Genomic DNA, 26,607 nt, shown 5'->3' on the forward strand with positions numbered 1-26,607 from the left:
TAGATGGCCTCTATTACAACAACCTACCTATTGTATTTATTGTGAACTTGTTCTCGTCCTGAATATGCATGAAATATTTGCCACTGGACGTTAAGCAACCAACAATCAATCAATCAATCAAAGTAAAATAATTTTTAATCTTAATTATTTCCTAAACCAAGAGACTCACCTAGAAAAATCAAGAAATACGCTATTAATGTTTTAACGACTTGCTTCCTTATATACCAATTTCTTAGTGTTTTAGTGACCATAAATCGGGCTTTAAACCATTCATTGCTACTGCTACTAATATATCATTAGACATATCTCTATTAGTAGCTAATGTTAAGAACCTAGATAAGAAATCAAGTACAGACTCATTTCTTCCTTGATGTGTTTGCAAAACGATTATGTCAAAAAGATGTTGTTTATCTAGCCGCAATTAAAAAATCAAAATGATGTTTCTTTGAATCTGAAACAGTGTCATACCAAATTTTGGCATGACCTTCTAGATGGAAAGGAAATGATTCTGCACTTTTTTTTCTTCGATAAATCATAAAAACTATAATATTGGTTAAAATTAGTTAACCAAGTCTCTTGATTTTGAGTATTATCACCTTTATATTTCTCAATTTTCAAAATAGATGACATATTAAAAATGTTTGTAGGAGGTTGTACTGTCCTACCTGACGAAATTGTGGAGGTTGATGATGTTGTTGTGGTTGTTATAGCTCCTGCTCCTGTTCCTGTTCCTATTGTTGGTCCTGATCCAGTGTTTGTAGTTGTTGTAGTTGTTGGTAATGATGTTGATATTGCCGTTGAAATGGTAGATGTGACAGTGTTTACAGTTGATGTTGAAATTGCACTGGAAAATGCAGATGGTGTCGATGTCTGCAAAGGATATAATGAAGAAAAATTTTTAGGCGTTTGTAGTTGAATTATTGGCGGTGGTGGTCTTTGAAATAAAAGAAGATGGAATAGTTGTTCTGCGGATAATGGATAGTCTCAGAGGTTTGGTGCTGTAGGGTATCCCGTCCACGATGAAAGAAAATGGTTGCTGTTGCTTTGATGAATTGGCGATGACTGTAAAAAGGGTTCGTCTTCGTGTGGAATGGTTGTATTGTTGTCAAAATCTTCAACAGGATACGATGGTGGATTGCTGGTTTTGAAAGTGACAACGTTGTCAGTTTTATCAAAAATATCTAGAATATCAAACGCTGAATCAAGTTTCGCCTGGATTTGTTGATGGTATTTTTCTGGCTTTTGTGGTTTCTCTCCGTTGTTATACATAGTCCTCTACTATTATATTGTGTTGATATATTTTGTGTGATGTTATGGTATGTTGTACCTGACAATTGTAATGCCTTTTGGCGTAATCTAGGGGGAGGCTCACGGTATCCGGAATCACCAACGGAAAAGAAAACCAAACTAGAAAAATCAAGTAAAACGCTATTATTTAATAAAGAGAACATCATTATAATTATAATCCAATTTCACAATACAAATATTATAGTCAAAAATAAATTGAAAACAATAATTAAATACTACAATTCAAATTAAATATAATATAATAACAATAATAATTACCATTAAATTACTGTTGAACATGAACAGTATTTGGGAGAGCTGGGGAAGGTTGATAAGATTGATTTGGAGTAGTTGTTTGACTCAGACTGTTTACATTCATAGTTTGAATATGTTCTCTTAAGGAGTGTATCTCATTTAAAACATGTATAAGGATGTATCAAGTTCGCGGTCACGTCCGTCAGAAGGGGACGTTAAATCCGATGCCTCGTGTAAAGAGAGTGCCAGGCTCTTTCCACGTTAAGAACCCTTGCAACAACTCTTTGGGGGGTCCGTAGGTGGCCTGTTGCAAGGCAAAATTTCTGTCCCTTTCCAATATACCCTCATTTTCCAGTGGCAGTCCAAATGTCCCCGACCATCATCCTAGATGGCCTCTATTACAACAACCTACCTATTGTATTTATTTGAACTTGTTCTCGTTCTGAATATGCATGAAATATTTGCCACTGGACGTTAAGCAACCAACAATCAATCAACACTCAATTTAAAACAGTTTGATTCATTGAATTTAAAGAATTTACATTAGAATCAATTGCTTTTTCTGCTAAATTATCACCCTTAAATTTTTCTATTTTTAAAATTGATGACATATTGAAAATAGGCGTGGAATGTTGCACTGTACCTACTGTCATAGATGTGATCGTCGTTGACGCCGTGGAAGTGGTTGCAATTGGCACTGACGTTGTCAAAGTAGTGGATGTGGTTGTTTTTGTAGATGTTAATGCAGTTGGCACTGACGTTGTTACGGCAGGTATTAACGAAAATAAACTTGATGAAGAAACTGAAGCAGACGTTGAAATGAGATAACCAGTTGTTCCGGCGGGAATTGAATTTGTTGTTGTTACCGCTGGCTGTAAAGCTTGTGGGTATGTTGTTGGTGGCAATGCTGGGTATAAAGCTGAAAAATTAGCTGGTGTCTTCAATGTTGGCTTCAGCGATCTAGTTAACAAAGAAGTTAGAAATATTGGCCTTTCAATATGAGATGACCGGATTGGTTTTATAGGCGACGGAAGTGTGTATTTCTCCCAAGCTAGAATATAGGGATGGTTAAACACTGGTGATGAATTATATTTTGGTGGCTGTTCTACGAATGGAATAGTGGTATCGTCGCTATTTTTGCAGTGGAAATCTTTATTTTGTTTGAATATGACGGTTTCCTCTTGATCCTGGCAAAAGTCTAATTGGTCTCAACGGTGTTTTTCATTTTGTTGACTTCCCTGTTCATAACATGGTCTTTATTGGGTCCTCCACCATTCTATTGTGTTGATGTTTTGTATGTTGTATACTTTTTCAATTGGATTGCCTTACAGCACACTTGAGGGGTAAGACTCACAGTAGAAAGGCTGGGAACGCCACAGGAAAGTAAACCAACGAGAAAGATCAAGAAACTCGCTATTTTAATAAAGAAAACATCACAAGTAATGACATTACAATTTTACAATATATAATTTCATTACAATTAATTGTTGAATAATAAAATAACTATTGTTGTAAATGTAAACTTTGTAAGTTAAAATAATATTAGTTACTTATAAATTTTATTTAACTTTTCTAAGATAAAAAGAAAAATAATTTTAGATATAAATTATTTTCAAACTAAGAACTAACCTAGAAATCCCCTAATTGGTTTTTCACATTGTCACCTCTGTAAAAGAACTAGTTTTGTCCTAAATAAAGTATTAACATATTTGATCATTTAATGTGGTTTTTTTAATTTAAAAATAACATTTTAAAAAGAACTCATATTTTAAAACATTTTATTGCAAATTAAGTGCGTCCCCAAAGGATCAGAGAAATTAACAATACATTTAATAAAATGATTACATGTGATTCGTTGTGATTATTTAACGATAATACACACAAAAGAAAAGAAAATATGTCATATGTTAGAATACTTACATTTAAACTTGTTGTTCTGTCATTTTTTCGTTCTGTTTGTTGATTATGGAAAATAGTTGTCGCATTTTATATAACCGAAAAATGTACTGATGATGCAGTTTCTTTTGTGAGGGTATATCTCCTATCGCCATACCCTACTGACATAAAAATTTCAAAATGTAGGAACTCGTAATGAACTATCTATCATAATGTCAACTTCTTGTTTTTAATTTAGAAAAAGAAAGGTAATGTTGCATCCCTACGTTGTTGTTTTTTGTAAGAAATTACTTTTTTTTTCATTACAAAATTCGTGAAGAGACTTTTTTCAAAATAAATCATGAAAGATTTATCATAATGTTTAATTCATGATTTTTTTTTATCCTAATGGTTATTTCATGCGTGTTTATTAAATTAAAAACACAATTTTGATATTCAGGTTATTGCACCCCTGGCTATATTCGGTCAGTGAACTGTATATTTATTTCATTGATCTCGACTTTTCGGTCAGTGAACTGTTTATTTATTTTTCTTATTGATATTGACAACTTTTCAGTCAATAAACTGTACATTTATATAATTCAATTTTGGACCCCCTGACTATATATCCACTACAGGGATCCCCTAATACAGACCACCATGTTAATTGGACCCTCACTATATATCCAATACAGGGACCCTAATGCATCTTTGGACCCTGGCTATAATGTGTTTGGACCCTCACTATATACCCAGTACAGGGCCCCTAATGCACCCCTTATGTAGTGCTATACAGACAATTTAATAAAAAACAGTACTCAAGAGAAACTGCAAATATAATTTATATGTATTTTCAAGTCAACTGATTTTAGCCATCATATATCAAAATTTTCAATTTTGCACAGTTTACCTTTGATGCTTGTCAATGCCAGATATTTCGTTGAAAGACATGGGTGTCTTTGGCAAATTTATCAGTTTGTTCAGGTCTGTACTCTGGCAAATCTTTAAGAAAGAATCCCAGGAATATGCCTCTTTCAAGGATTCCAGGATTTTCCCCAAGGGTGACTTGTGATATAAATCTAGGTTATATTTATTTGAACCCCCAAGGGTGACTGGGGAATAGAAATATGGTCACTTGTCTTCTCCCGACCGGCAGTAAAACGCTTGCTGAAGTGGGGCGTCCGTTTGGCTGTGCGGGATGTATCAAGTTCGTAGTCACGTCCGTCAGAAGGGGACGTTAAATCCGATGCCTCGTGTAAAGAGAGTGCCACGCTCTTTGCACGTTAAGAACCCTTGCAACAACTCTTTGAGGGGTCCGTAGGTGGCCTGTTGCAAGGCAATTTCTGTCCCTATCCAATATACCCTCATTTTCCAGTGGCAGTCCAAATTTCCCCGAACATCATCCTAGATGGCCTCTATTACAACAACCTATCTATTGTATTTATTGTAAACTTGTTCTCGTCCTGAATATGCATGAAATATTTGCCACTGAACGTTAAGCAACCAACAATCAATCAATCAATCCCCTCTAGACTCACGACCTAAAAGAAATAATCTTGATGTTAAAGGTTGCAATGTATATCAGTATAGTTGAAATATAATTTGCTTCATAGCACTACATTAAAAAAATATATTTTCATATTTTTTAAGATATACCTTAACTTACATGTTGATGTTTTTGTCAGGTTACTTAAATAGAATAAATTTTTCTGTATATTTAGATTGGTACCTTTCTGTATATTTAGATTGGTAAAGTCAGAAATCTAAAAATTAACCAATATGAAAAACACCATGAATGTTCTTAAATTTTTTTACATGCTAACTTCCAACTGTTTTTTCTTTTTACTTCTTGTTCTGGATGCAACAGGTGGGGGTTGATCAAACGGTATCAATTCTAAAGGCGGAGCTGAAGGTTCTGGAGAGGAGTATCTGGTGTCAAAAAACAGCCTTTCAGGTTCAGGTGTGGAATCTCTCCTAAACGAGGATAAAGGTACAATGGTTCTTTCCAGTTCGGTTGGAGACTTTTCAATATCAATGGTAAAAGGATTGAGTCTGGATTTTTCTGGTGTCGATGTATGGGGTGTAGAAATGGGTAGCTGTATAGTAGGTGTATCTGAGGTATTGGATGAGATCATACTCAAAAAGGATGTCTGTGTTTGTGAAATCTGATGCGAATCTGCTGTGGTTGTGGTGGTGTCCATGAGACTTTGAATTGGTAAACATGGGTTTTTCCTTTTCATCTGTAGTACCAGTTTTAGTGTTGAAACAACAGCAAACATGACGAAAATACCGCATCCTACCCAAAATGCTGTAAAAGAAAAATAATATATGATGTATTAAACAAATTCAAATAAAAATTAAAAACCAATTGTTCAGAGAACCATTGGTGGTCTTTCAACTTTATCGCTCAAGTTATCTTTTCTATAAATAACAAAAATATCCTGAAATGCATCAATTGGGAAATACAAGATAATCACATTGTTATATTGACCTGAAAAGTATCAAAAGTATTACTTACCAGTACTCAAAGCCTTGGATATAAACAACTATGTCTTATAGAAACATCTTCCTTATTAGCTGATTATCAACTATTTCACCGTATGGCAGTTGTAATTTTATATATGAAACAATGCACAAGAGCTAAAACAATTGAGTTTTATACTTTTATCACTGAGGAAATTTTCTAGAGAGCGTTGATTTTATTCTGGAAAATATATATCTTGATGATCAATTATTACATTTAGACAGAGAAAAAAAAAAATAACATAGAATTGTGAAATAAACATTAAAATATGTGTATTATTTTAAGAAATTATCTTTTCTAATATTTCATTTGGATTAATTGATTAAATTGTTGTTTGTTTATCATACAGTGGCAAATATTTCAAACTCATTCAGAATGACGAAAGAAACACTTTAGCAACTACAATGGTCATACAGTTTAACCTGCCTAATCGACACCCGAGTATTCCAACATCTTGCCTTAACCGTGACATTTTAGTGGTCCCAAAATATACCTATCCTTGCAGAAAAAACCTGAGTATTCCGACATTTTTTCTGATCCCCCATTGTGTCGGATAACAATGGGTCTGATGTGTTGCAAGAGCCATGTTTTAGTGCTGATATCCGCCTCTTACGACGGGGACGAAGGGTTGGACTTAAGGAGGCATATATTTTTTTTTAATTTATACAATGCTTTAAATTAAAGTTTAAAACTGATATTTGTTTAGCCTTTCCAATAGTCGTCTGGCGCGAAAAGGACGATAACTCAATTTTAGAATTTAATATTTTTGGAGACGGTCAATTTCCGGAATTCCATGCTTGATCATCCCGATTTTTTCTTTGGCCGTTGACAACATAATTATTGCTGCATTCTTTGACAATAAGGTATATTTAACAAGGCAGTATTAACAATGTATTATCGTGGTATCAATATATGTTAGAAATGTTAGATACCTGAATTATTTGTAATTTTGGCAAGGACAATTCATCACGTCCCCTAAAAACATGATTTTGTAAAATATCACTTATCGGCATCTCCGGGCGGCAAGCCAGGTTAATTTCCTGATAATCTTTACTACAGCATTCTGATTGTTATTAATTGCTACATATTACCGTTTTTTTGTAAATCAATGTTGTTTACATTATCAACAAATGTGAGTAACATTCTAGGTCGAGTTGTCGTTCGTGGTGTATAGTTTGTTCCAAACCATTGTTTGTTTCTGGTACAGGTTGGCAGTTGTTTATCAACAATAAAGTTGTTGCAACATAAACACATGTTATTTTCAGTGTGTATGTGTGTTTTTTCTTTCTTTCTAATTAGTTATGATTGTTTATAAAAACAAAATGTTTTTAAATTCATTTGGAAGACAGGATTGTCATGTAATTATTATTTCCCTTGTTTAAAATAGAAATTGCGTGTTTCTATATTTAACGATTTGCATGACACTATTTAGTACATATTTGTTAAATAATATAGATATTGCTGTTTTGAATTCATTGTTAAAGAGAATTATATATGTTCTAAAATTCAATATTTGCATCGTTGCTTATCATTTATAACCTTTGTTGAAAGACTTAATCATTTTAGATAAGTTGTTTGAAAATATTGTTGGTTACAAACTTCCTTCTGTTGTTTCATTGAAAGCAGTCAATGACGCTTTTCAATGACTGCCAACGCTAATACTGTATATGGTTGGTAACAACATTGAATGATTGAGATGTTTATGAACTGACATTCAGTCCGACCATGGGAAGCTGTGCTCTGCCGGATGCGTGCTCAATTATTAGAGTCATTCAATGATGAAGACCTGTTGGTGACCCTCTGCTGTTGTTTTTTATTTGGTCGGGTTGTTGTCTCTTTGACACATTCCCCATTTCCATTCTCAATTTTACATTTCTCTACTTTAGGTCTACATAATAAAAATTGTACTTATTGAAAAAAATATATATATTGTTTTCATTTATTTTATTTAGATAGCGCTATCACATTCGGCATCCATCGTATTTTTATTTATCAGTTGTCAAATTAGACAAATCTGTGGTCTACATCCCCTGCATAATTGATCCTTTTACATACATGTCAGACCCCACTACTTTATTTCTTTAATGGCTTTCAGTTATTTGGTGGACACAGGGAATTGATTCCCAGTTCCCTCCCCAAACTCCTACTTCACTCCATATTCTGTTCCTCTGCACTCTTATTTTTTCATCAACAAGAATTATCCCTGTTTTATCAAACTTTTCTCACGATTAAGACCACCCTGCCTCAAGCTTTCATCCATCAAATTCTCATTTCTAGTCCTCTTATTCCACAGTTCCCATAATTCTGTCCAACCTCTTTAAAGTGTCCCAATGACTCGCACCCATTAACAACCAATCATTCGACAAATTATATTAAACAACCTGATTTGTCTCCTATATGCAAAAATTACGAGTCGGGTTGTTTTGCTTTAATATAAATGGCAATTTTTTTTCACACATCTCGTTTTTGAACTCCCATGCGTATTTGTTACTATCAACTATATGGCATCAATGCACACAATTCAAACGATCGTTTTACAAAACCACAAAAATTGCATAGCAAATACATTCTCAGGATTTTTAATAAAGTTTATTTTGCGAGCACAAAGTGAGGAATTAATAATAAAACAATTTGGTAAAGCAAAATAAATATCTAAAAGATGTTTTAAAAAAGACTAAAGTGGATGAGCTACCCCTTCGTGTAACAAGATTTATCTCTCCTGGGATTTAAACACATTGAGATTGAGATTGAATTGTTTCCCTTTGATAACAACCAGTTCCATAGCAAGATTATTTGTTTGATGATATATAATTGATTAACAATATTTTGATAAAGGAAAAGGATAATACTTTCAATTTCGAGGTCTCACAAAGGCTTTTTCACTTTCTATTCTAATTTTACATTAAAAACCCAAATTTAGATGAAAAGGCTAATTTGTTTAATACTGTTCATATTTATAATGTACGGCTCTGTTGGTTCTACATATTTATCTTACCTATTTCAGTCATATGGAGCTTCTATTTTCAGTGCATCATGATAGCTGTAATATGTTGGAATAATAGCAATCTGTGTATCAAGACATCCTTTTACATATACATACACATGATCAATAAGAGTCCCTCCTTCTGTTGTTGGACTATCTACAAGATGTCTGAAACCTTTTGATGACATGAAATTAAATACTGTACAACCACCTTTCAAAATATCTTGATTAAAATCACCAATTACAACAATTTTTTCTGATAAGTCTACCAACTTACATATTAATATCTCCAAGTTCTCAAAAATTTTTCCTAGATTATACTTCTGAGTTCTGTATACAGTAGCAACTAAAATATTTTTACTTGATATCTTGAAAACTATACATTCTAAGTTTGAGGCCAAGTTGCATATTTCATTTTCTGTAGAAAGCTTGTAAAAACACATACACCACCATGTTGCATTTCCTTTAAAGAACAATAATAAGAATTAGTATCTTCGAAAGCTAGAGATCTGGGCAAATGAAAATCATCATATCCCATCATTTCAAAGCAAATGAGTTCTTGATTAGTCCAGGTTTCAGTTAGACAAATATAATCAGCCCTTCTAAAGTCTGGATTATGTTTCAAATCTTCTGCATGGGTCTGTAAACCTTGAATGTTGTGATACATTATTTGAAAAGATTGTGTAGGTTCCTCTGCTACATCATCGATTTCAAGCAAAAATCTAGTCATTTCTGAAACACCCTTTACAACATCAGGATCACAGCAGATTTTCTTGTGTATTTTTTCAGTGTCTATGCTTTTAATGTGTAGACCAGATTTTGAGGTAACTCTACTAAGAGCAACATATGCTTGACCATATGTGAAACATTTGTTCAGATCAACAACACATTCTTCAACTGTTAATCCTTGAACTTTGTGAATTGTCCAAGCCCAGGCTAACTTTAATGGAAACTGCTTTCGTACACAATTGCTAAAAGGAATGTCTTCCCTTGAGGGTTTCAATCCAACACAGCGTTTTCCACTTATGATTTTTTGTACCTTTGCATTTCTTCCTACACTTTCATTGTCAAAGTGAATGTATATGTTACTTGGGTGGGAGTTAGGCGAGAAGTCTTTGATAGATATAACAGTTCCCATTACACCATTTATTAAACCATCTGCGGTGTCCTGATTCTTGATAAGCATTACTCTTGCCCCTCGGACAAAAGGATAGATATTGGAAGACATACATCTGACTTTGTGCAATGGACTCTTTTCAGAGTCAATTTTTCTGACGCTTTGTCTTTTTGGAAGTCTTGTGCTTCAATTAGTTTTGAATCTGTACATAGCTTCATCATCATCTCCTTGTTAAAGTTATCAACCTCTGCATTTGTGGAATATATGTGCAAGGATTCACCGGGGCCATCTCCAAAGCAGTGTGTTAGCGTTCTTTTATCAAAAACTTTCATTCTTCTGCTTAACACGCAATCTATTTAGTAGTTCTGCAAACAAACCATCCTCACGTTGACGCATTATTTCATCCAACTCAGTAATTTCAAATAAACCATTCCACAGTTGATTTGAGGGATTAGAGGGATCATCTACATACAATTTGTCTACCCTTCTTGTTTTGACATGTGGTAACTGATAAAAATCGCCAACAGCAATTACTGAAACACCTCCAAAGAAACATTTGTCTGGTCTTTTTTTCACTTGTCTAAGTCGCTCATGTACGAAAAACAACAATTTCTTATTGACCATAGAAATTTCATCAATAATCAAGATTTGCAAATTTTCTAACTTTGTTCTGAGTGAATTAATTTTGACTTCACTGAGAGTTGCATGATCAGGTGACAGTGTTTTGAAAATTCCAAGAGCACTATGAATTGTCAATCAATGGATATTAAAAGCAGCTGTTCCAGTTGGAGCTGTTAATAGAACTGTGAGATCATCTGGATTCTCTGAAGTTTTTGCTAATATTCGAGTTGCTTCATATTGTATACACTTGATCAAGTGACTTTTACCCGTTCCAGCTCCTCCAGTGATAAATAAATGTAAAGGCTCTGGTGTTTTTCCATTTGATTTCTGAATGCACCAATCTCTTACTTTATAGAGAATTCTTCTTTGTTTCACATTCAGACTTCTTAGCCTTGGAATAATTTCATTTTTTGTGAGAGAAACAGACAGCAAATTAGTTCCAACAGATGAGATCTTTTCATTATTCAAATCTGGTATTGATAAATCCTCCTTAATCACACTTGTTACTTTGCCTGCATCTATACATTCTCTTCTATTCACTTCTGATTCTGGGCATAACTCACACCAAGCATCTTCATTCGGACCTATTTCATTTAATTGCTTTTCTGCTTCCTCTAAATCATGACCATCTTTTACAAAATCTGACATGTTTTTGACAACAGTTTCTTTTACAGAACTCAACTCATTATCTCCTTCAAATTTTATTGTTCCACAGGTGAAGAAATTCTCATATGTTTGAAGTAGTGGTGGTTTTAACTATGCATCATATCTGTATGGTAAATAAAGTTGCAATATGCTTTGATAGCATTTTTCTGGTGAATTTTCTGATGAGAAGCGTGGATATTTTATAACTGCAGGGGAAGTTCTTGTGCGCTTTCCGATGTATCCAAGTGAGCCATCAAGTTTGAAGGTTGTTTCTTTATTAATTTTTTGAGGTAATTGTGATTCTAGTATAACACTGTATTCAGAACAGAATCTTGCCAGACATATTTTGATAAAGGTGTCAATATATGGTCTACCTGTTACTCTGAAAACAGCTTCCTGTGCACTTATCTCCCTATGGTGTAAGTATGAAGTTCCAATTGTTTTCAAAGTCTGTTGAGCATTTAAATTTCCTTTTTCAGCTTCATTTTTGGTCTGCAGCAGTAGTAATCCTAGCTCTCGCTCAGCTTTACTTATGTAGCTTATAATATATACAACACAGGACAATGCATCCAAAATATATTGTATGTCCATGTTTGCATTCCAAGCCCTCAAAAGATGTGGGTTATACTGATTGGTGTATATTTCATTTGGCTGACGTTTAAGAACTGCTGTATTTCGATTGGTGATGAAACAGTAACATTTTTCAAAGCTTTCTTGAGTTAGTCCTGCTTTCTTGAAAATTTCAGATACATCTAAGTCTTTATCTTCATTCTCTTTTATTACTTTCCATAAGTTTGACAACATTTCCTTTGCAAATTCTTCCTCTTCCTCTGAATCCTTCTCTGGATCACTTGGTTCTGAGATAAATGTTCTAGTTGAGGGAGGTCTAGGGAAATTAAAACGACATACTGTTCCTTTTTTTCTTACAAGATTTTGAATGCTTTTTGCTATGTTGGTGTACTGCCATAACAATGTCATGCAACTCTTTTTCTTCCTTTTCATCTGGTATCTCACATGAAATGTACTTGTTAATAAAATTGATAATTTCATCATTTTCAACTTCACCAAATTTTGGAGCATTCTCTACCCAAAACAAACAATGTGTGTGGGGAGAACCTCTTTGTTGAAATTCAACTCGGTAAAAATAGTCGATTATTTTCCCTATTGGTTGAGCTTCTGACATGATAACATTCTTCAGAAATTTATGGAATCTATTATCAAACATTCTTGCTGCTGTAATTGGATTGCTACAGAGAACTTTACATTTTTCATCCCATGTCATATTTTCAGTATTTCGCATGTCACCCTGTTGTTTTAAAATTGTGTCTACTATTTCTGACCATCTGAAGTCTGCAGAAGAAAAGAAACAGAAGAATGTTGGGACTCCTAACTGTCTTATCAATGCAAATATATCTTTTTATGAATTTTGCCAATAGGGAGGAGTTCCTCGAATAGGTTTTAAATATTTTATAGCTTCATCTTTTTTAAATAACTCTTTTAAGGTTTCCTTGTTGCATATCATTTCTCTAGTTACTTTTTTCCCTTTTGAAATAGGACATTGCTTTCTAAGAGATATCTGTACATTTGAAATCACGCTATTGAGCTCAGTTAAATATTGACTGAAAAATATGTAGGAAGTATCTCTTGCAAATCTATTTTCGACACTCATCAATCTAAGATTAAAGTACCTTCCAAATAGTCCATTGTCTTATAGGCAAAAGTATATCCTTTTTATGACTATAACTTTGGTAATACTAGTTTTAAGAGATAAAACATGAACTGCATTTCAGCCGATCAATGTTGATCCCCTTCAAAATACATTAAAGATGTTGTAATGTATCTTCTTGTATGCATTGTTTATATGATGACGGCAACGCTTTATGTTACAAAGTCAGTAATAATATAAATATTAACTTTTAATTTTAATATTGGTCAATTATGTGTGTACTTAAAAGATGATAGACAGATAATACATATAATTGTTTGCAAACACCTGTTGCAGTTGTCATGCCTGCGGCGAATACATGTAATAACTAAAGAGTTTATCATTATAACATAATTATGTATTAAATAAATGATTATTATATTCATCATGTAATAATAGTCACGCGACGATTTTATTTTATTTACTTCCAGTCAAAAACGAGACTTTAAATATTATTACCATCGAACATGCCTTGTGTACAAGTGAACAATAATCATACTATATATGAAAATCAACAATCTCATGTATCTGTGTTGTATACAATCACACTGTTTGGACAGCAATATTAATTTCCCGTGTATTAAACCAGCTAAATGCATTCCTCCACTCCTCATCAAACCACTGACATATGAATACTTACCAATTTAAACATGGCCGCCATGGCTAAAAATATAAAACAAAGGGTGTAAATGCAGGTTTTGGCTTATTCTTCTGAAATGAAAGCATTTAGAAAAAAATTGACATGTGGGTTAAAATGACCACCAGGTTTAAACCTATCTGCCTTGAAATTTTCAGACGAATAAAACAGATATATAATGATGTAATATTCTTTTCAATATTAAAAGCTGTCTTTCTATTTTATATTTACAAATGTTGGTTCTCCTTGGTTCTGAATATGCTTCATATTTTTTCTTCGTCTTTTAAAATTTTCGGTACTTCATCATCAACATTGTATTTGTTTTTCATTCCTTTAAGTATTTCCCAATAATCTTTAGGTTTCCTATCAAAACTATCTGTCAATGAGTTAAATATCTTCTCTCTGTATTGTGCTTTTTAAATTTTAACATTTTTTTAAAACTTTTTAACAATTCAAAATATTTCTGTTTAATTTGATTATTTGGACATTTTATTTCCAACCAAGTTTATTTCTTTTTTTTTGTCTTATAGACACAATTGTCTGACCATGCCTGTCTATATTTTTTTCTCTTACTTTTAAATCTTTTAGATATTTTCAAAAATATTAGTTAAATTTTCAGTTGCACCATCAACCCCTTTCTGATTTCCCTCATACTAATTGAATTTAAAATTTAATTTATCGTTTTTAATATGCTCTGATGTAAGAGCTTTAAGTAGCAAGTTTTGTGAATTTTCAGTTCATTTAATGTTTTCAAATCTTTCCCTTTTTTTCTATATGACTTTTTAGGTGAAAAATTTGTTTTATATTACAATTTAAAGTTCACTGAATCTGTACATGACTTGACAAGTAAGTAAAATCATCAGTTTTAAAGTATTTCACAGATGACAGGAGACTATCAATTATTAATGCATAATCTACAGCACTGTATCCATTTATTGACATATAAGTATAGTAGCCAAGGCTGTCCCATAATAAAAAAAAACAATCAGTTTTAAGACAACTGTGTTCATTCATTAAGTGTATTAATAAAAAGGTTAGTCCCTCCATGTAAACGTTAAGCACAGACTGATTTCTTCATATTTAGTATAACCTGTTTATTAAACAGGTATTTCATCATCAAGTTGTACTTTATTATATATTATCTGCATCTGTTTACCCTCAACTATTGTATTTGTATTTATATTGTAATTGTACTTTCTCTGTTGACTGGCATTTAGTTTTTAGAGAATAAAATATCTATCTATCTAATCAGAATAGAACTGAATGTTACCTCCAATGGTTTCACCCAATGACTGCATCCTTGATCTATTAACCATTTTGTTGTATCAATCTGTCCATACTTAGCAGCATAATGTACAGCTGTGTGTCCATCCCATAACAATATAAAAATATAAACATGTTAATAGTGTGTGATAACAAAATCATAAGAAATATAACTTCGGGTAAGAAAATTTCCAATTATATTTGTGAATAAACTATTAAATAAAGGTAGATTAAGATATATAAATTCAATGCATATTTTCTGATTCAGTGAAACAAAATAGTAAACTCTTAATTATATGTGTAACAAATCAAATGATAGCAACCCTCACTTTATATAAGTCTCACAAGTATTTGTTGTCCATTTAACTTGTATGATAAACAACGTGATTGTATGTTGATTCAGTAGACTGATCAAAGTTGAAAAAACCTTTTTTCAAGAAACATTAAAACGAGTAATATTTTCTGATTCAATACAATGAGACAAGAAAAATAAGACCCCACTTTATATAGTTCTGTCAAGTATTTGTTATTTTTAAAAGATGTTTACATTAAATCTGTAGAATAAATATCTGACTAAAGATGTTAACACAACTCGTTCTCTTTAACTTCTCATTAAAATCAGATGTTTACAAAATAATTTTTTGTCTAGAAACAAAATAAAACCTTAAATATCTGATTCAGTTCTGTGTTACGAATAAAATGAGACCCCGCTTTATATAATTCTAACAAATTTTTGTTGTCCATTAAACCTGTCTGATTAACAACATGATTTTGTGTAGATTCTGTATAAAGTAATGTTTGGTCAGAGCAAGGTGATTATATCTATCATTAGCGAGGATGTAGCCTCTAACTGACTGCCGTGAGTGACGAGGTTCTTCACCACCTCCTGGTTTCGTCCCCGAACCGGCAACATTAATGGTGTCCATCAACCCTGTAATATCAAGATATAACAAACATTAACACTTGTGCCATAAACTGGACAATGTTGTGTAATAAACATAAACAAAATATATATCACATGAATCAGTGGTCAAAACTCAATAAAATGACCAGTCACACTTTTATCTATATTCTACATAAACAACAAATAAACAACATGTTTTATTGTGAGATGTCAGAACTTCCATCAGAACTATCAAGTTCAATTTTTTTTTCTCTCAAGAAACTTTTAAACGAGTTATATTTTCTGATTCAGTACGAAGAGACAAGAAAAATGAAGTCAGAACTTCCATCAGAACTGTCAATTAAAAAAAATGACTGTTTTCAAGAAACAAACAATATTTATTTCAATGGACTCAGCTAGACAAGACAATGAAAATGAGAGCCCACTTTATATAGTTCTATCAAATATTTGTTGTCCATTAAATCTGTCTGATTAACAATAAATAATCACGTATAATGATCAAAAGTTTAAAAAATAAATTCAAGAAACATAAAAACGAGTAATATTTTCTGATTCAGTACGAAGAGACAAGAAAAATGAGACCCCACTTCATATAATCATGATAATTTTGTCAAGTATTTGTTTTTTTTAAAAGATGTTTTACATTAGATCTGCAGAATTAACATAATCTAACTAAAGATGTTAACACAACTCGTTCTCTTTAACTTCTCATTAAAATCAGATGTTTACAAAATAATTTTTATTAAAAAAACTTTATATAATTCTAACAAATATTTGTTGTCCATTAAATCTGTCTGATTAACAACATGATTTTGTGTAGAGCTTGTATAAAATGGTCTTTGGTCAGAGTAAGGTGATTATATCTATCATTACCTTGGATGTAGCCTCTAACTGGCTGCCGTAAGTGACGAGGTACGTCACCACCTCCAGATGTCCTTCAACAGCGGCCAACATTAATGGTGTCACTTCATTCTGTAATATCAATATATAAGACATCAAAACTTGGGTCATAAACTGGACAATGTTGTGTAATAAACATAAACAAAATATATAGCACATGAATCAGTGGTCAAAACTCAATAAAATGACCAGTCACACTTTTATTTATATTCTACATAAACACCAAATAAACAACATGTTTTATTGTGAGATGTTAGAACTTCTATCAGAACTGTCAGGTTAAAAAAAAACTTTTTTTCTAGAAACATTAACAATATTTATATCAATGGACTCAATTAAAACGAGACCCAACTTTATATAATTCTAATAAATATTTGTTGTCCATGAAATCTGGCTGATTAACAATGATTACGTAGAATGATCAAAAGTTTAAAAACATTTTTTTTCAAGAAACATAAAAACAAGTTATATTTTTTGATTCAGTACGAAATAAGCTGATCATAGTTACCGGGACTAAATTTTGTATATACGCCAGAGGCGCGTTTCGTCTACAAAAGACTCATCAGTGACGCGCGAATCCAAAAAAATTAAAAAGGCCAAATAAAGTACGAAGTTGAAGATCATTGAGGACCAAAATTTCTAAAAGTTTGAAGAGTACGAACAGACAAGAAAATTAAGACCCCACTTTATATAATTCTGTCAAGTATTTGTTATTTTTAAAAGATGTTTTACACTAGATCTGTAGAATTAACATTATCTGACTAAAGATATTAAAACAACGTTTTCTCATCAACTTCTCATTAAAATTAAATGTTTACAAATTAATTTTTCATCAGGAAACAAAATGAAACCTTAACTATCTGATTCAGTTCTGTGTTACGAATAAAATGCGACCCCACTTTATACAATTCTAACAAATATGTGTTGTCCATTAAATCTTTAAAACAGTATATTTTGTTGATTCAAAATAATGATCAAAGCTTAGAAAATATTTAGTGATATTTCCGTGTAAAGTGTTTGGTGTCTACCAGCTGCTTCATATCTTATGCGTTGTTGTGTTTAAGGGTAATATAGTAACGGTGTATGTTTGTGGTGAGTGTAATAATGTCATTGCTATGTCACATGTTAGTGTTGAGTATACGAGTGTCACTACTACGTCACATGTTGGTGTTGAGTATAAGAGTGTCATTGCTACGTCACATGCTTGTGTTGAGTATAATAGTGTCATTGCTATGTTACGTGTTGGTATTGAGTATAAGAATGTCACTGCTACGTCACATGCTGGTGTTTAGTATAATATTGTCATTGCTATGTCGCATATTGGTGTTGAGGTAAAGGGTGTCATCGCTATGTCACGTGTTGGTATTGAATATAAGAATGTCACTGCTACGTCACATGCTGGTGTTGAGTATAATAGTATCATTGCTATGTCACGTGTTGGTATTGAGTATAATAATGTCACTACTACGTCACATGCTGGTGTTGAGTATAATAGTGTCATTGCTATGTCACATGTTAGTGTTCAGGTAAAGGGTGTCATTGCTATGTCACTGTTGGTATTGAGTATTAGAATGTCACTGCTACGTCACATGCTGGTGTTGAGTATAAGAGTTTCATTGCTATGTCACATTTTGGTGTTGAGGTAAAGGGTGTCATCGCTATGTCACGTGTTGGTATTGAATATAAGAATGTCACTGCTACGTCACATGTTGGTGTTGAGTATAATAGTGTCATTGCTATGTCACGTGTTGGTATTGAGTATAATAATGTCACTAATACGTCACATGCTGGTGTTTAGTATAATAGTGTCATTGCTATGTCACATGTTAGTGTTAAGGTAAAGGGTGTCATTGCTATGTCACTGTTGGTATTGAGTATTATAATGTCACTGCTATGTCACATGCTGGTGTTGAGTATAAGAGTTTCATTGCTAAGTGACAGGCTGATGTTGAGGTAAATATTGGTACTGCTAAACCATATGCTGGTGTTGAGTATAAGAATGTCATTGTTATGTCACATGTTGGTATTGAGTATAACAATGTCACTGCTACGTCACATGCTGGTGATGAGTATAATAGTGTCATTGCTGTGTCACCTGTTGGTATTGAGTATAAGAATGTCACTGCTACATCACATGCTGGTGTTTGGTATAATAGTGTCAGTGCTAGGTCACATGTTGGTGTTGAGGTAAAGGCGGTCATTGCTATGTCACGTGTTGGTATTGATTATAAGAATGTCACTGCTAAGTCACATACTGGTGCTGAATATTAACGTGTCATTGCTATGCAACATGTCGTGGTTGAGTATAAGAATTTCACTATTACGTCACATGTTGGTGTTGAGGTTAAGAGTGTCATTGCTATGTCACATGTTGGTATTGAGTATAAGAATGTCACTGCAACGTCACATGCTGGTATTGAGTATAATAGTGGGATTGCTATGTCACAAGTTAGTGTTGAGGTAAAGGGTGTCATTGCTATGTCACGTGTTGGTATTGAGTATAAGAGTGTCACTGCTAAGTCACATGTTGGTGCTGACTATAAGATTGTCATTGCTATGTCACATGTTGGTGTTGAGTATAATAGTGTCACTGCTAAGTCACATGTTGGTGCTGACTATAAGAATGTCATTGCTATGTCACATGTTGGTGTTGAGTATAAGAGTGTCATTGCTATGTCACATGTTGGTGTTGACTATAAGAGTGTCATTGATTTGTCACATGTTGGTGTTGAGTATAAACGTTTCATTACTATGTCACATGTTGGTGTTGAGTATAATAGTGTCATTGCTATGTCACATGTTGGTGTTGAGGTAAAGAGTTTCATTGCTATGTCACATGTTGGTGTTGACAATAAGAATGTCATTGTTATGTCAGATGTTGATGTTGACTATAAGAGTGTCATTGCTAAGTGACATGTTGGAAATGACCCCCCCCCCCTCCCCCCCTGGCAATACGATGTCATCATTATGGAACTGTTTCAAAAGATATAAAAATGATCCAAATAATTCTAAAGTTCAATGGTGCAATTGCTTTAAATATCTTATCAATTATTTATATAACCTTTTGTAATTGCTTTTATGAATTCGACAATTGGCCAGTTCAATTTGAAATCAATTTGAATCAAGGTAAGTTTATAAAGATGATCTGTTGAAAAATTACACAATGGATGATTTTTTAGTGGTTGGTATGGCAAGCCACTTTGCTATTTAATCTAAGTGCAAGATATCTCATAAACTTTATAAGATATCTATATAATAGTTAATTAAATATCTTATATAGTTTGTAAGATATCTTATAAAGTTTAGTACTAGTATATACCTAATTACTTTTTTTAAGTGTTTTGAAGTTTTAAATTTCTAAGTGAACTGGAGGTAGATTAATTTGTATTTGCTTAATGACATTGAGGTTTTTATTTACCTACATGTACGACATTTACTAATAAGCGTGTACATGTAAATCTTTTATCAAAGTACATTTTATGTCTAATGTTGAAATGATGCAAGTCATCATTGCATTGTGTTTTCTTCTGCTTTGTTTATTTTCTTTGTCTCAACAGTGTGGATGTCCAGCACAGTTTACACAGCAAATATTTTGTAATTCACAATTAGGTAAGATAATTAATAATTACTTATTTAAATATCTTTTAAATCGATGTTAACCTGAAATAGCTTGACCATTTTTCATTGTTTTATAGTTAAACATGACGCAACTTGAAAACCAATCTATTAATGGACAGGACATATACCTTTTCGTGTTTTTATTGACATATTTTGTTTAAGTTTTTAAGTCAAATTCATTATAGTTAATCATAAATTAAAACAAAACTTTAAAGTTCCGTCTGCTTCGCAAACTGTTTTTAAAAGATAGGGGTCACCAATCATATCATATGTTCCTTGCATATACTGCATTTAACCTACTACTTTTTTATATTTACCTAGTAAATCGGAAACATCACGCATATATAATTACATAAATATTTGTTTCATTATAATACGTTTTTTCTGATTGGCTACACAGCAATCTCGCGCTTCATACAAAATGTACTTCGGTCAACGCTTTTACACCCCAATAAAGTAACGAACAGAAGCATTCAATACTTAAATAATCAATTTAAAAGCTGCATTATTTGATCATTTATTACTGTGATGTGGTGTAAATGAAACTAAACTGTTTCAGTATTATGTTTCAAAATTCCACTTGTTTCTACATCAAAATCGGAAGTTAAATATAGAACAAATCAAAAGCTTCAACTTTAGTTCAAATATATACCGTGCTTATTTTTTTCAGTCGTCAAGGCTAGAATTGAATCATCTACATCAGACCAGTCATATACCTTTTATGAAATATCTGTTATAAAATTTTATGACGTAAGTATTATTTGTTATTAAATAATTGTCTTCAAGCAAAGCTTTATCAACCAATTTTAAAAAGGGAGATATGAAATTTTATGACTGAAATATCACATTCCTAAAACACATTAAAACAGTTTCATGATCAAGTATGCAACATAACGTATCCAACACCATATGTTAAACTCTGATTATAATGCAACAACGTTTGTAACGTTCATTTTGATTGGATAACGCGTCGCCAGTAAACTTAATTTGGACTTAAAATACAATACAGTTATCTCCTAAATCATATGCGTTCAAAACTTGTTTTTATGTGAAATTGTCCAGCAGGTTGCATAATCCTTCGAGTTGTTTCTCGGTAAGTATGATTTGATGTTTTCAGAACAAAAGAATGTAAAGACTTCATTATTTGGAAATAGAACTATTAAAGTTGGGCATTGAACTACGTAAAAGTCCGATCAGCATACAACCTTATGTAATACACTATATTCCACTTTCCACTTTGTATCATTATGTTTTGCAATGTATTTTTGGACTTTCAAGTGATATATTTATCGTACTAACATTGACGTAATTTGCTGCTTAATTAGTTTCTATCACTTATCAAGTGTTTCATCGTACATGCCGATCATAAATAAATAATCTAATTACCCACGTTTGTAGGACATGCGATGTTCGAGTGGTCATCTCACTGAAGTGAAGAGTACGTCTAAATTTCATATAATATAAATAGACGTGGTATGTTGCCAATGCGACAAATATCAACTATACTTTAAATGAAGTATTATTAAGCATCAGCAATGGTTCATCGTAACATTTAAGGATATTCGCCTGTCATGTTTCTGAATTTTTGTCAGATTTTCGGATTCTTCTGGTCATAACCATTAAAAAAAAATGTGCCCATTGACCCCAATTTTTCTTTATACAAATCTTTTACGTGTATAATTATAAGCCAACTGTAACAGTCACATAAAATCTTTTAATGTTTTTTGAAAACTTAAGCTTGCTAATGTAAAAGCTATGAAAATTCATGAGAGAACATTTTACCGCCAACATTTCATTAGCTTATATGTTAAAAACAAGTAAATTGACCTATTGATTTATTTGCTCTTTTGGTTCCTTAATTAAAACCCTATCAATGTGTAGTAAAGTTATGAACAAATTGTAATTTTAAAACTGAGTAGCGAAGTTCCTTAAGCAATGTCCGAAACCAATGTTGTATAGTCAGATATGGAAGGCCCAGAAAAAAAAGACATGGATGGAGAGTTGTCTCATTGGCACTCACACCACATCTTCCTATATCTATTCAAATATTGTACATCAAAAACAAATATGATAGACAGAAACTCAAAACACTATGACGTGGATTTCAACTCAACTAATAAGCAGTATTATAAACATGAAGCTATGGCCTTTTATAACAATGTGTTGCTTTGTAGGACTTTAATCTTGAATTATGATAAAATAATCATTCCATGGACTGCAATTTCTAATATTTTAGTGAAGAGTGAATACAATGAATTGAAAAATGAGGCAACTCATTGCCTTATTATATAAACTAATAAACCATTTATAAGGATAATTTTACCTTTTTAATTGTTGACCCTCTACATTAACCATAAATTCAATAACATATCATTGTAAATTGCTCTCAAATAACGCATCATCATAGATGCAAGAATTCAAGTTACAAACGCTAGACGCGCATGTCCTATACTAAAAACCCATTATTGAGGCTCGATAAAAAAAAGTACGAGGTTGAAGGGGATTTGCAAATCAAAATATAAAAGAGCACGCTCTTTGCAAAAAAAGATTCAAAATTAATGCTTTTCGTCCATTTTATATAACCAAAGTCTTATTTTAATTATTTAAATTCCTCGTCGATGTACAAAATGCAACAATACTGTACGAATAACTGAATGAACACAATATATATCACAAATGTTTTGGAGTTTTATCGACTTGTGGTTCTTGATTATTTCCCCCCCCTTTTTTTTCTTCTTTTTTTTATCTTTTTAACATTTTTTTTTCAAATGTTTAGGGTGAAGATGAATACAAAAGACTGTCCAACAAAACTACACTTTGGACACCAAAAGAAAGTGCCGCTTGTGGTCCAGTAGTTTTCGAAACTGGATCCAAATATATTCTTACAGGTATAAAATAAAAATAAATAATATCGAGCAAAAGTTTATCCTTTTCAATATTATTATCACTGTGCAGGTTTTTTTCCCAGTGGTATGAGAAATATTTGTTGTTTCATAGACCAAGGGTGATTTGTAATATATTGCTTTCAATGTGTAAACAAATAAACTTGGTGAATTATAATCATAGTAAAACAGTACCAAAAAAATCAACAAAAAGAAATACCCCAAAAAAATTCAATGAATATGCATATACCATTAAAGAATTCCTTTAATCGAAAGCACTAATTAACCTAGTAACATACTATAACAAAAATAAATGAAATTATTTTCTGTACGAAATCCTTCATCAGGAACGCTCAACCCAATTATCAATTTTTATCAATTTGGTTTGTTAATCATATTTCCGTTAAATAAATTAAGTTGCAGGGCCACGGAATGGAACCCCTTTTTTTTGACAACTTAAGCTTGTACTGATTTAGTATGGTGATATATGGTTGGCCCCCTTTTATATATCTTGCATTTGTTGTCCCCAAGGGTGACTGGGGAATAGAATTATGGTCACTTGGTCTTCTCCCGACCGGCAGTAAAACGCTTGCCGAAGTGGGGCGTCCGTTTGGCTGTGCGGGATGTATCAAGTTCGCAGTCACGTCCGGTCAGAAGGGGGACGTTAAATCCGATGCCTCGTGTACAGAGAGTGCCACGCTCTTTGCACGTTAAGAACCCTTGCAACAACTCTTTGAGGGGTCCGTAGGTGGCCTGTTGCAAGGCTAAATTTCTGTCCCTATCCAATATGCCCTCATTTTCCAGTGGCAGTCCAAATCTCCCCGACCATTATCCTAGATGGCCTCTATCATAACAACCTACCTTTTGTATTTATTGTTAACTTGTTCTCGTCCTGAATATGCATGAAATATTTGCCACTGGACGTTAAGCAACCAATAATCAATCAATCAATTGTAACCCGATTTAAAAAAAATACCGGATCCACCTCTAAAAATACATGTAAAATCGTATCATGAAGTGACATTTCTAAATTGTGTGTTTAATCAAATATGTGTTCTTTTAAATCATTTAATACTACATATAATGATCATTTATTTTTATATATTTTCAAATGAGAATAAGCAACACAACATAATTGTGAGTACAAGTTAACGTTGGATCAATTTTCTATTAGTTAGTGTGTATGACGGAATAATGAGCCATAACCTCTGTGGACTCCAAGTAAAATTCCTCCATGCAAGTAAGACATTGCTAGGCGGTTTATCTGGTGAATACAAGAAAAACTGCCAATGTAAGGTAACTTCACCATTTTTTACCTAAGGAAATGCATGTACCAAGTCAGAAATATCGATAGTTGTATTCCATTCTTTATTTTGTTTAAGCTTTATGCTGCTATTTTTTAAAGGACTTTCTGTTATCACTTCCCTTGGAGTTCAGTATTGTTTTACTTTACTTTTCATTGCAATTATACACTTCGTCAGTTTAATCTATTTATAGTAAGTGTTAATCATATCAATACTTCACAAACTTTATTAATTTTGTTTTTGAGGTTTGGAGACTTATATCGAAATTTTACAGACCTCAGGTTATCCCGGCCATTGTAAAGTGTTTTATTGACCTAGATGAAAGGCTTTAAACTAATTTCAATGACTAAATTAATGTGATGACTTCAATTTTCAAATGATAACTTCCCATATTTTCTCCGTAACATATTGTATGTCGTAGATCTTTTTTAAATGTAAAAATCTACTTATTTACTTACAAGTGTCATCAATCTGTATTGCTGAAATAATTTATTTAAACAATTTGAAATGATAAGTACGTAATTACAAAGTTTTAATTGCGAAAATATTGTTTTTCTTTATGCCCAAAGCTTTTCGAAATATATAAAACAAAAAAAGTATTTAATTGTTATTCCATTATTATTTTGTAGATACCTTATAAATTCAAAAAGACAAACGGCAGAAAAAGTCAAAATCAATGTGGTAAACCTCCAATAAAATGTAGCAGAGAAACAGTTTGTGCCACAGATGCAATTGGACAGTGTAGTTGGCAGAATTGTTAAAAGCAAAGTGAATTTAATAACCGAGTTAAATCTCTATATGTGTATGCAATCAATTATTGATTATTTCATTATAGATGTTTTAAGTTAAAAATATATCAAATGCATTCTTCAATTCTCAAAATAAAAATATTTATCCCATAAATTCCAATAATTTTAAACAAAATTTTCTGCATCTGATTCTGTTTTATACATATGCTCATATATGAGGCACATATATAACGTAAAGTGAAAATGTCCATGGCGAAAGGACGAATATATTTGTAAGAGTCAAATGTTTATCTGGCATCGAATATGTGCCCTTTCCGCATACCTGTAATCTGTGAATTATTCTAATCTGTGACGTATTAAATAGACTTTCGGTAACTTGGCATGACTTTGAAAGGACACATATATAATGCAGCCGATCCAACCACTCGACCATTATTTTTGAAACAATTGTTTAATTGTAAGAACCTAAGAAACCCATGTTCCTAGGTCAACATACATTGTCTTTTCAAGGGACTATTATCGATTTCATTCCAATATTAAGTTCCAACTTATGTCTAATACAACAACATGCGTTCCTCGATGACGTATTGGTAATTATGACGTCCAACACATAGGACATTGGTAAATTTTACAAATATGTATGAAAATGAACATGCTTTTGTGACGTCTATGACCCAATATATAAGGGACATAACTCTATGGAAATGACACATCAAGAAGGCTGTTTATATATTTGAGCCGGGAAATTGATTTGAGGCCTACATAATAAACAGCGTCAATCCAAATACAGTTTAAAAAGTTTAATCCCTATGGAATAACTTCTCATTCTTCAGCAATTTGCAAATTGATCATGTGTTGTTACATGGCTTCAGTTTCAAACAGGATTGCTGGTCAATCAAATGCGCAAAAAGTAATGCATTTATGCTTAAACATATGAATTTAACAGCCGGTATTCGAAAGGAATTGTATTATAGGCAAAAGTATATCCTTTTTTATGACTATAACTTTTGTGAAACAAGTTCTAAGTGATGTAAAACATGAACTGCATTTCAGCCGATCGATTTTGATCCCCTTCAAAAATACATTAAAGATGTTGTAATGTATCTTTTTGTATGCATTGTTTATATGATGACGGCAACGCTTTATGTTACAAAGTCTGTAATAATATAAATAATAACTTTTAATTTTAATATCGGCCAATTATGTATGTACTTTAAAAGATGATAGACAGATAATACATATATTTGTTTGCAAACATCTGTTGCAGTTGTCATGCCTGCGGCGAATACATGTAATAACTAAAGACTTTATCATTATAACATAATTATGTATTAAATT

General features: G+C 32.4%; 1 protein-coding gene across 1 annotated transcript; it reads left to right on the forward strand.

Moving 5' to 3' along the window:
• Positions 1-20,117: 20,117 nt before the first annotated feature.
• Positions 20,118-25,423, forward strand: LOC143051167 (metalloproteinase inhibitor 3-like). Its single transcript, XM_076224165.1, has 5 exons — positions 20,118-20,325; positions 21,005-21,084; positions 23,111-23,222; positions 24,391-24,512; positions 25,150-25,423. Exons 1-5 carry the CDS (start codon positions 20,196-20,198, stop codon positions 25,279-25,281), a joined length of 576 nt encoding a protein of 191 aa, XP_076080280.1. The 5' UTR covers positions 20,118-20,195; the 3' UTR covers positions 25,282-25,423.
• Positions 25,424-26,607: the final 1,184 nt, after the last annotated feature.

This window comes from Mytilus galloprovincialis, chromosome 11, assembly GCF_965363235.1.
Source record: "Mytilus galloprovincialis chromosome 11, xbMytGall1.hap1.1, whole genome shotgun sequence".
Classification (NCBI taxonomy): domain Eukaryota; kingdom Metazoa; phylum Mollusca; class Bivalvia; order Mytilida; family Mytilidae; genus Mytilus; species Mytilus galloprovincialis.

Bases quoted from the DNA above. Each gene is read 5' to 3' on its own strand.
- LOC143051167 (XM_076224165.1), top strand. From the start codon at position 20,196: ATGTCTAATGTTGAAATGATGCAAGTCATCATTGCATTGTGTTTTCTT. The intron at 20,326-21,004 runs GTAAGATAATTA...TATTTTTTTCAG, and splicing joins ATTTTGTAATTCACAATTAG to TCGTCAAGGCTAGAATTGAA. The intron at 24,513-25,149 runs GTAACTTCACCA...ATTATTTTGTAG, and splicing joins AGAAAAACTGCCAATGTAAG to ATACCTTATAAATTCAAAAA.